Consider the following 12,722-nt stretch of genomic DNA (forward strand, 5'->3'; position numbering starts at 1 on the left):
AACATTTTATGTTGAAAATACATTTTAGTTAGAAATCTTTTTAACTTGTATGTTTTAGATATAAAAAAAATAGCATTTATTTGCCTCCAACGAGGACAATGTTAGACTTTACACTTTGAAAAATGTTTTTTTACACAAGGTTTTTTAATTAAAATGTGTTTGTAAGTAAAAAAAAACAAACAAAAAAAAACAGATTTTATAATTATGCATTTTTAAACTTTACATTGAATTTGTTAGTAGATGGGGCATTAAAAAAAGTAATAGAAATCCTTCTGGACTGAGACAATTTTAATTTTTTGTTTTCTTTGGGGAGAAAGATACATTAAAATTCGATGTTTATAATGCTTATATATGACATCCTATTTTCTTATAATAAATCTCCACTTTATGTCGATCTTTACCGGCATGGGAAGGTCAGTAAATAGCCAAGTCTGTTAAAGTTGTTAAAAGATTTGTAAATAAAATTTTGAATTTAGGAAAACTCGTCCCGGGAAAACTCGTCTCGGGAAAACTCGTTTCGGGAAAACTCGTCTCCGGAAAACTCGTCTCCGGAAAACTCGTCCCCTTTCGCTAGGTAGGAAAACTGGTCCCTTATTGAATAAATATCGATTGAAAACACATTTTATGATCGTTCTTGAAGGAGATATTGTTTTTTAAAATAAACTATAGCCCCCCCCCCCCAATATTTTTTAAAAAATATTTTTACTTGTTTAATGTTTTGTTTTTTTTTTTTTTAAATAAAATCGATTTTCTAAGTGTCCGTTTTCTACCTTACTGGCTAAGTTCTTAGTGGCTTCACTTATTTTAAAGCGTTTATTATGTTCATAAACGAGACCGCATATTTTTTTTTATATTAATATAAAAAGAATTTACTTATATAATGCTGTTTATAAAAGGGTAAAATCGATTTTTCTACCTCGCCGACTATGTTGTTTATTAAATTTATTTGGAATCGTTTATTTGTTAAAGAAAAAAAAAACACAGAAAACAAACAAAAAACATGTCGAGTGTTACGTGAGAACGAGAAATAATGTCCGGTATATCACATCTTAGGGGTCTTGATAATCGCTAAAAAATAGAAAATTAAAAAAATTACTTAAAAAGAAAATAATAAATTTTAATATTTTTTAAATATAATTTAGAGAGAGAGAGAGACAGAGAGAGACACAGAGAGAGAGAGAGAGAGAGAGAGAGAGAGAGAGAGAGAGAGAGTGGGGGACTGGGGGGGGGTAAAAACTATATCTCCCTCCGAAAAACAACCAACAAAAAATGAAATTAAAAAGATTCTTGATAAACGATAGCGGAGTTTTCAATAAAATTGATTAATAAATTTATTTAGTGATTACTTTTTCTCTTAATGATTGATTTTAGAATTTTGAAGTAAAAATTAAAAAGGAGTTAACGAGAGATGTTAGCACATGATGGCATCTCCCGCGCCAAAAAAATATTTCGCTTTTAATTTATTAGTTAATTTTTGCAAAATTTGACAGGACGACAATAAATGTTGATAATTGATAAAATTATAATTTTAAATAACGCATGAGTGCATTTGGTATGAGAGAAAACAAAAACATAACAACAAAAAAGCTATCATAATTAAAAAACCAAAAAAAAAAAAGAAACGAAAAATCGAATCGCTCCCTGTTTTTTAATTTTTTGTTTTTGTTTTTTATTATTGTTTTTATGACTCAAAAAACATCGTTAAAATAAAAACAAAAAAAATGTGTAATTATCTTTGTATGAAGATAATAAACGCTTTAAAAGAAGTTAAACCACTAAGAACTTAGCCAGTTAGGTTGAAAACGGACACTTAGAAAATCGATTTTATTTTTAAAAACAAAAATATTAAACAAGTAAAAATATTTTTTTTAAATATTATGGGGGGAGGGCTATAGTCTATTTTAAAAAACAATATCTCCTTCAAGAACGATCATAAAATGTGTTTTCAATCGATATTTATTCAATACGGGACCAGTTTTCCTACCTAGCGAAAGGGGACGAGTTTTCCGGAGACGAGTTTTCCGGAGACGAGTTTTCCGGAGACGAGTTTTCCCGAGACGAGTTTTCCCGGGACGAGTTTTCCGGGCACCTATTAAAACAATACGTAAAATTTTTGAAGAGCACCCCCAGGCACGAGTCGCCACTGCTTGATACTAATTAAACATAATGCATGATCTACTTAAAAACTCACATGATTTATTTAAAAACAGCACTTTTCTTTTGAATATCTTTTCTAAATAGATTAGTTTCCACTTAGTTTTTAAAATATTAAAAATAAAAGCTCATTTTAAATGATTTATGACCAAAAATGTCAATTCACTTTGAATTCAATTGAATTTCAAAACAAAGAAAAAGACTTAAACAAAAAAACAAAAAATAATAATAATAATAATGCAAGGCATATTTATTTTTTCAAACAGCGTGCAGTCCATCGTCCAAGTACCACAATGAGCTGTGATATACTTAAGGGGAACTGTTTGTCTGCCTCTGGTCCAGCCAATGCCAATCATAGTGAACCATCATCAATTTCCTATCAAAGTCTACAATTTCAGAACCACCGGACTCCACCACTAATTTTCAGCGAAGAAGATAAAAGTAACCTGAATTGTCAGCCGATCAATAGATGTCATTCAAATAGGTAAACTTTTACATGACAAAATACCAAACTGTATTATTGTTGATTATTTATTGGTAATTAATCAGAATATGCATAAAAGGCAATCATTTAAAATATCAAGTACAATGGCACTTTGAAATTCCTACGAAAACAGTTATCTCCAGTCGCTTTCCTATGCTACTACATGAAAGCATGTAAAAGTCAAAAACCCAAAAATCTCACTAAAATATTTTCAATTTTTCAGAATCTTGTATATGGGATGTTCAAATCCCACTAAAATCTTGATGGGATGTTTTTGTTTTTTTGTTTTTTACATGGGGTTCACCACTTATCAAGGCCCAATGACCACTCAGGGATCAAAGGGATAGTGTAGCAATAGTATTGGAGAATTAGTAAGGTGTCATTACTTGGGGGGGGGGCGGTTCATCAGGAATTTGTTTGTGTTGGGCTTGAAGACATCCAGGTTGAAGTTGGGAGGGAAACAGGCAAGCGGAACAGAGTTCCACAGGCGTGCAATTCTAAGAAAGAAGCTTTGTTCATGGTATCTACGTTTTGATTTAGGCACAGATAGGGAGTGGGGAAAATTATTGACGGTGGTTTCAGCTAGTCGGGTGTCTTTTGAGAAAGATTGGCGAGGAGGGGGACCAGAGAATGGAGCTCAGACGAGCACCTGCCATGGAAATAACGATAGAACAATGACAGGCTCGCTACGTCTCTTCTGTGGGAAAGACGTTGCAGGGTAGAGAAAAGGGCATCCCCCAGCAAGCCACGGAGTCTATTTTGTACTCTCTCAAGGCAGGATAGGCTGTTTTTTGCAAACCCCGCCCAGACGTGGCAGCAGTACTCCATCTTTGGACGTACTTGGCTCTTATATAGATAGAGAATTGCATCATTAGCGAGATATCTTCTGGAGCGGTAGAAGGATCCTACCATTTTCCCAGTGACCTTGGCCACAGACTTGATGTATGTGTTCCATTTAAGATCAGGTGTAAAGGTCAAACCCAGGAGCTTATCAAATCCTGGGGCGTCCCTTAGACGAGAGCCATCCATTTCAATTGATCCCAGATGGGGATCAGAGCGTTTATGATGTAGAGATAGGAGCTTGGTCTTAGATGCATTAAAGGTAACCAGCCACCTCTTCCCCCACTGTACCACGCGCTCAAGATCAGAGGAGAGAGAATCAGAGAGAACATCATCATTTACGGCCTTTGATGTGTTGCCATAGATGGTCGTGTCATCAGCATAGATGTCAACGAAAGATTTTAGTATGTGTTTTGGGAGATCATCGATGTAGATCAGGAAGAGAGTTGGGCCCAGGATTGACCCCTGAGGGACTCCAGCATTAATACTGTGGGCCTCTGATTTCTGCCCATCAGCAACTACTCTTATGAGCCTATCTGAGAGAAATGACTTAATGATAGAGAAAACATTTCCAGTTATACCGAAGCTGGAAATCTTGTGTAGTAGGCCTTTATGCCAAACCTTATCAAATGCCTTTGATATGTCGAGAGCAATTGCCCTAGAAATGAAGCCTTTGTCGAGAGATTCGCTAATCCTATGAGATATAACCGTTAGCACATCTGCTGTAGATCTAGCAGAGCGGAAACCATATTGCGTGTCGCTAAGGTTATTTCTGCTGAGGTGGTTGACTACTTCTCTATTTATTGTGGATTCCAGCAACTTACTCATTACACACAGGAGACTTATTGGTCTGTACTGAGAGGGAGATGACTTATCACTTGAATTCTTAAATACAGGGTATACTGATGAGGTTTTCTAAGGTGTTGGAAAGCACTTCTCCTTAACACAACGCTTAAACAGTTTGGAAAGTATGGGGGCAAGTTCTGGTTGTAATTTTTTTAACACTATAATTGGAATGCCGTCGGGACCAGTTGCTTTACTGGAGTCAAGGTTCTTGATTAGCTTGGCAACCTCATGCGCACATATTTGTATGTTGCATAGCATGTTGTCTGTTATAGGAGGGAATATGGGAAGTTGATGGCCTTCGTCACACAGGGTAGAATTTGCCGCAAAGTTTTTGGCAAATAGTTTGGCCTTGTCGGATGCTGTCGAGATGACCTCTGGTCCATTGATAATGGTTGGGATAGAGCGCACGTTTCTGTTCAAGATCCTATTTGCTATTTGCCAGAACTGGTGGGAACCAAGCCGCTGCTCAGCTACTTTGGGCTTAACGGATTGCGCATATAGTTCTCTTGCATTTTTTATTACTCTTTTACAGTGGTTGCTGGCGGTTCTGAAAGCAGCTTTAGTTTCAGTGCATCTATTACGTTGGTAGCTATAGAAAAAGTGATTTCTGTGTACGGTGGCAGCAGCACATTCGGGGGAGGACCATGGCTGGCTGTTAGGTTTTTGTTGGAATTTTTTGGATGGTATGAATTGGCCTATGCCTACAAGTAACCATTCGGTCAGATCTGATACTATAGAGGACACATCCTTTTTAAACATGGAATGGAGAGGGAGATCAGATATGAATGTACGGAAGCTATCCCAGTCCGCCATAGAGTATCGGTATACAGTACGGTGGAGAGGTACGTCTGTAGATTTATTATATTTCATTTTTATCTTAACTGATACGACGCAGTGGTCGGAGGATCCCAGAGGAGATAGAACGGACCATGAACATAGCTCAGGGGTAGTGGATAGAAAAAGGTCTAGGAGGCTTGCGAACTGACCGGTACTATCGGGCACACAGGTGGGCTCGCGGACAATCTGAGTGAGGTCATAGGCAATAGCAAAATCATGACGGAACCTCCCCTCCTCATCAGTCTTATTTGAGTGGGTCAGCTATTCCACATTATGGACATTGAAGTCACCGCAAATGTGAATGTTAGCCGAGGGATGAGCAGACAGGATGTGGTCAATTTTTTCTGATATACTCTTAAAGACAGTAACTCCACTGTTGTGGGGGCGATAGAGGGCAAATATAAATGCGGTGGTGTAAGCAAGTGCAACCCGGAAGCACATATAAGGTAGATTAGGGTTCTCTGGAGCTATCCCTGCCACATGGGAAGCCATCTTTAATGTAGGCACATATTCCATGCCCGTGGCGATCTTGGGGGTCAGATTTAGATGTTAGATTAGAGTATCCTTTAATTATGAACTCATCTAGGGAGGTGGTCGGCCCTATTCCAGTTTCGCTTAGAAAGAATATGTCAGGTTTTGTCTCGTGTAATTGGGTTTCAACCTCTGGAAGGTTAGAACGTTGACCCCTGATGTTGGAGAAGGAGATATGGTAGTAGGGGTATACGTAGGAGGATGGGTTCTAGGTTTATTCATGTTTTCTTTTTTGAGATATTTCATGTTGAGAATTTTGGGGTTTGTGGAACAGGTCAGCATACTTGGATAGAGCAGAACAGAGAAGGAAAGTAAGAGAGGAAAGACAGGAAATTTTTTTTTTTTTTTTTTTTGTAGCACATGATAAGGTAAAGCCGTAACAATTACCCACTAGTATGGCATCGAGAGGCCCCACCAGAGACTACTGCATGGTCCAAAATCCATTCACCAAATGGCAATACAGCAGCCCCAGTACTTTGCACCTGCTGATAGGACAGCCTCCTTAGTGGTTATTCCAAGGTTCGGGTCCCTGAATATCAGGCGGTTAACGCCAGCCCAGATGAAAACGTTTACTTCCAGCACCCTTACTAGTGACATGGCCGCAAGGATAGACATAGAGACAGAAAATTTCCGACATCTCAGACGAAGTACTACCAACCTGGGAAGCAGCTTTTTCTTCACCCTTTGTCAGAAACATCACTTATTAGAAATGAGGACTGAGGGACAAAAAAGGAGAAGCGAGAGTTACTGGAGCTGCCGATAACACATCGACTGCATTATCTACTCTCCCTTAAAAAAAAAGAAAATGGTAAGAGGGACTTATTTATATCTACTTAGTATAAGTCCTTTGCCCATTCCCAGTTTAGAATAGAATTTGACGATAGTCTTCCCTCCCATATTAATCCGTGGAAGTTTTTTTGTTTTTTTTTAATTAATAGTTTAGGATAATACCAGACATATTTAAAAAAAAAAGTTTAAAACACGAGTAATAAGACATGATAAGTAATTTATACATATATATATATATATATATATATATATATATATATATATAGATACATGTATACACACACACACACACATATATATATATATATATATATATATACACACACACACACACACACATATATATATATATATATATATATATATATATATATATATATATATATATATATACGTTTTATTCCTTATTACTGCATCCCTCTGCCAAGCCACATTATTGCTCCAGCCACTCGGGCGCTCTTTTTTTTTGGCTCTCTGCAGCCTCCTCAGACTTTTACAGAACCCTGGGGTCTGTAAAAGTCTGAGGAAGCCACAGACGGCCAAAAAAACGGCCGAGTAGCTGAAACAATAATGCAACTCAACAGAAAGCCATGGCAATAAAAAATAAAACGCATATTTGCTGTCCAACAGTATTGAGCACTTTCTTCAGTTTTTATTAATTGCCATTTCCACTATATATATATAAGAAAGCCTGGTAACCTTTTCATATATATATATATATATATATATATATATATATATATATATATATATGAAAAGGTTACCGGGCTTTCTTATATGACCTTTATGCATGGTTTTATGTTGCGATCTAAGTTTTCGAGTACATCAAGAAATGGTTAGACTCTTATGAATGAAAGACGTTACACTTATCACGTGAACATCAGGAAGGTGTGAGCGTGAAGAATGTTTGTGAGATGTTGGCATTTTGCCCTTCTTGTAATTCATTAGCTTTGGTAAATTTAAAGAGTTCCAAAGATGAAGGAGTGATTAGCACGATAGGAATTAGAAAATGGGGTAAAAAAGTGAAATACGAGAAAGGCGAGAAAAAGGGAAAACCCATTTGCCCCCGCAAGGAACTTTCTACAAAGAAATATGTATATATCTCTATCACTATCATTATATATAAGGAACTTCGTGTGTATGAAAGTTCGGAAACCACTAGACCGATTCTTTTGAAATTTCACACAAAGCTAACTGATGTGTTCGGGAGTGATTATACAAATTTTGCATCAGAATACGTCTTATAAGTATCGATAATCGATAATCGATAATCAAAAAAATCCGATTAAAGAAGGAAATGCAACTGAACATCACAAGTACGTTTGAGAATTTTTATCACTGAAGAAAGGCTTGCTGTATAAAATCAACTGTAGGTTCTTTTATAAAACTGGGGCGCTTTCGAAATGAATGTATTATTAGAGAGCACAATTGAACCATAATACTTGCCTTTTGCACATTTAACTTTAATTCAAGTGATTATGTAAAAATAAATTCATAAAATTAATAGTTGGTCCTTTGATAAAACGGTGCATTTGAAATGAGTGTTTCTGTTTAGAGCACAATTGAACCATGATACTTGACTTTTGCATCTTAAACTTAAAGTGAATCCATTATTTATAGATAATTCTATAAAATCAAAAATAGATTCTCTACAATGTAATATAGACTATAATGACTAGTGATTGTGGGAAGACATGTGAAGCTTCCTCTCGGCACACTGCAGGGAGGGGGGGGTCCCTAAATAGAGCAGACAATCAATTGTTTTGATAAAAAAAATGGGTAATTTTACCGATTTTGATGACAAAAATGTATAGGAGGATGAAACAGTTGTTGATCCTCATTCAATCCCGGGCAACGTCGAGTCTCCCTGCTAGTATATATATATATATATATATATATATATATATATATATATATATATATATATATAAACATGCATGCATACTTATATATATATTGAGTTGAGCATATTGGGAAGTGATACACGAATTACCACTGTATGTGGATAATTATAATGCTCCTTATCTTGAGTTTAGCATACTAGGAAGTGATACACGATATACCATTAGTGTATTAAGCGACGCTCTTTGTGTAAACAAATCGAGCTTAGGTATTAGGACGATGTCAAAACATCGTTAATTGATTTACTAAATATTGATTGTACATGCATTTTTATTTTATTTTCTTTTTGGCTGTTTACATTGTTTTATCAATTTTTCCCCCCTTACTTTTGGACGTTCCTATTTTGAAAATAAATAAATAATTGTTATAATAGAAAAACTATCCTTCGCAAATGATTAAAATTTTAGTATGTTATTATGGATGATAACGACTACCAGTTGTCGAAATTCAGCTTTTCACAGTTGTTATTTCTAACAAATATTAGGTTTTAAAATTTTGTCTCTTAGTTTTGGTCGCTACTGTATATGGATCAAAGAAGTATATACGGGTTTTTTAAATGGAAACTTTTTAATATAATAAAGAGCTCAACATGGAAGTGGAGCTTAGATACAAAAGCTTAGATATATTAATAATAGAAGAAATCTATATACTGATGCATATAGATTTCTTGATCAATTTGAAACAAGGAAATACAATGCGGTATGCAGGTGTTATGAGAGCTTTTTATGTCAAGCATTTCGAAGCCTAATGCTTCTTATCAGAGGAGAGATGGTGCTAGGCAACAAGATAAGGATGTGGCGTCTAGCAATAGGCATATTAGGGGGTTTTGTATAGGTTGTATATGTTAGAGGGAGGAGAGAGAGAGTTACCCACTGAGATTATTAGATAATTGTGGTATTTTAAATATGCTAGAGTGGAACTTAAGTAGGATTGAACGATAGAAGCATGGAGTACGCTTTTGGGAGTAGGAACTATATGTTATGGAAATTCATTACTTAATTAATTAATCAATTATGGTCCGATGAGAATGGTGTGTTGATCTATGCAACTGAAATAAAGGTTAAATAATAATAAAATAATAAATAATAATAAAATAATAAATAATAATAAAACAAGAGTGAGAGAATAAAAAATATAAAAGTAAAAATAAGGTAAAGTGAAATAAAAAATAAAATTTGCAGACGAGAACTGAAGAGGGTTGATGACTATGGTGTTATATGGTAATGGGATAATTGGGCAGGTTTGGTACAGGTGGGGTATAGTCTAGTAAAAGCAGAAGATATGGATGGATGAGGGTAAGAGCATAGAAAAATACAAAGCAATATACTGGCAAGAAAATAAAGTACAACAATGATAGTAGTAATAACAATTACAGCAATAGTCATAATAACAATATAATATTATTAATAAAAGTAAGTAGTAGTAATAACAACAATAATGAAACAATAATACCAAAGATAGTGATGATAAGGCCCCTTAGAATAAAAAGAATATAAATATAAAAGCGTGTATGCCCAAGAAAGGCTTATTTCCGAGAACAGATCGGTTTCCTCACAACTTCTTAAAACATTTTATATTGCGCCTAAATGATAATATCTACGAGTTAACAACCGGGGTCACCTGTCTATTTAATTTGCCCAACTTTGAAAAGATAAATATTCAACAATTTTCGATCACTGCATGTACATTAAGCTTTTTCGTATAATAATAAAAGCAAAACGGAGCTTAAGACATCATTCCCAGTGCAATCACTGAGAACGTCCAAAAGCAATCAGCTTTGATCAATGTGGAGTTTCTCCTTATATCAGACAATTGCTATTCAATTTGGACAATCCCCTTGTTATGGGGAGCTGGTCCCCCCCCCCCAACATCTTGGGGAAACAAAACAAAATAAAAATAAAAAAGCGTTCCCGCAGTAAATAAAATACTACCCTGCAGTCAAAGTTGACCTCATTAAGTCATTAAAATGGGCACCTGCCAATTCTAAATACTTAAATAAATTCAAAGATGTTTACGTTAGTATTTCGTGGTGGCCAAATGGTTAACGCTGCACGTTTTTTTTTCACACTTTAATTTCCAACTTTGCCTCAAGTGTTCGGGTTCGATCCTTCATACTTACCTACCAAAACTTTTTCTTTATTTTACCCTCCCCCGACACAAACACCCGGGCGACCACACACACCTCCAAACACCCGGGCAATGCCAGGTACTCCGCTAGTATCTATATATATATAAAAGGCAAAATGTGTGTGATTATTTCATGTATGTCTCGCAAAGGCTTTTCTTGTACACACTCCGGGGGATGGGGGGTTACGATCGCTTAGAAGTGTTTATATAGGTCCTAAATAATAATATCTAGGATTTGAGAACACATGTAGCGTATAGATTTATTTACATCGACTTTTACAAAATTATTGCTATTTTAGTTTCTCGCGTGTTGATTAGGCTTTTTCGTATAAAAAGCGAAACTAATTCAAAGTTAACCAACTTCTCGGCATCGCGCATCTCGGCCTCGCGCCGGGAAACGTCCAGAAGCAATCAGCTTTGATCAGTCTTGTATATCAGACAATTGCTATTCAATCTGGACAATTGGGAGCTGCTTTTCCTCTCCCCAACATCTGTTGGGGAAAAAAACAGTCAAATTTGGGTAAACAAACCCAAACGCTGCCTCTGAGCAAAAGTTAACTGCGTGACTTCTATTTGACCTTCTTAATTAGGTCAAATCGAAGCAGCAGAGTTAACTTTTATTGCGGACACCTGTTTTTAATAGTTAAATAAATAAATTCAAACGCATCTCTGTTGTATGTCGAGGTGGCCCAATGGTTAACGTCGCACGTTTTTGTTTCACACTTTAATTTCCAACTTTGCCTCAAGAGTTAGGGTTCGATCCTCATACTCACCTACCAAAACTTTTTTTTTTTATTTTAGTTTAGTTTGATTTACCCAAAACCACACACACCTCCAAACACCCGGGCAACGCCGAGTACCCCCCGCTAGTCTATATATATAAACGAAAATGTGTGTACGTATGTTTGTATGTATGTATGTGTGTTTGTATGTCTGCTAAAAACTTTCGACAGACTGAACACAAATTCACAAATTTGGTCTCATATGAAAGCTCCATCCTTGCCCGACAAATATCGAAAAATTGGCCAAAAACGTTAATTTTTTAATCCTGAAATCAGCATTTTTCTACAGGGCGGTCAATAAAAACCGTCCTCTCATGATGAGATCGGTTCTAGGCATGCGTTAGACGCCGTCATAATCTGATTTATTTTAAATATTTGAAGAACTGACACTAGTTCATGTACGTCATGTTAGCTCAGTTGGTTAGAGCGTTGGTTCATTATCTAAACGTTTTGGGTTCGAATCGTGGTGTGAGATGTCTTTTTTTCTCGATTTTTTTAATTTTAATATTGAAGCAGGGTTATTGAAGCCATTTTTCACGTAACGTTTGTTTTTCTGTTTTTTTTTTTTTACTCCGCTTATTCTTAGTTTTTTTTAACACCCCCACCTCCGACCGACAACACACACCCAAAAAACATCCGTGTATCCACCGATTTTTTAAATTTTAATATCGAAACATTCTTATTCAAGCCATTTTTAATGTGTTTTTTTTTTGGGGGGGGGGTATTTTTCAGATTTTTTAAAGCAGTTTTAACGTTCGTTTTTCTGTTTTCTTTTTTGTTTTTGTTTTTTTGATTTTTACATTTAACATCGTTCGTTTGTCTTACGTTAGTTTTTTGTGTTTTTTTTTCGATGTTTTGATAACCCCCCCCCACACACACACACACACACCGCCCGGGTATCCCCGCTTTTTTTTTTTTTTTCAGATAAGTTTTAACGTTCGTTTTTCTGTTTTCTTTTTTGATTTTTTACTTCGCTTATTTTTATGTTTTCATCCACCACCGGCCGACCACACACACCTCCAAACACTCGGGCAACGCCGGGTACGCGATCCCCGCTAGTCTATATACATAAAAGCGAAAATGTATGTATGTATGTATGTATGTATGTGTGTATGTTTGTGTGTCTGCTAAAAACTTTCGACAGACACGACGAAAATTCACAAACTCAGTATCATATTGAAGCCCCATCCTTCGCTCGAAAAATATCGAAAAATTGGCCAAAAACGTTCAGTTTTTCACCCCGAAATCGACAATTTTCGACGGGGGGGTCAACAAAAACGGTCCTCTCGTGACGACGACCGGTTCTAGGCATGCGCCAGATGACGTCATGACCTGATTTACTTTAAATAGTTGAAAAACTGACTAAATTTCATGCACGTCATGTTAGCTCAGTTGGTTCGTTATCTAAACGTTTTGGATTCGAATCGTGG

At 36.0% G+C, this 12,722-nt stretch overlaps 1 protein-coding gene across 2 annotated transcripts in view; it reads left to right on the top strand.

Annotated features, from left to right (window-relative positions):
* Positions 1 to 12,722, top strand: part of LOC145252660 (uncharacterized) — a 684,850-nt gene that overhangs the window by 517,665 nt on the left and 154,463 nt on the right. For both annotated transcript variants that reach the window (XM_080112433.1, XM_080112432.1), the window contains exon 6: positions 2,421 to 2,638. In XM_080112433.1, the coding sequence (XP_079968559.1) occupies positions 2,421 to 2,638 (218 nt within the window). The remainder of the gene's footprint in view (positions 1 to 2,420; positions 2,639 to 12,722) is intronic.

Source organism: Euprymna scolopes, chromosome 29, assembly GCF_053919585.1.
Source record: "Euprymna scolopes isolate OS-2025 chromosome 29, ASM5391958v1, whole genome shotgun sequence".
Lineage (NCBI taxonomy): Eukaryota > Metazoa > Mollusca > Cephalopoda > Sepiida > Sepiolidae > Euprymna > Euprymna scolopes.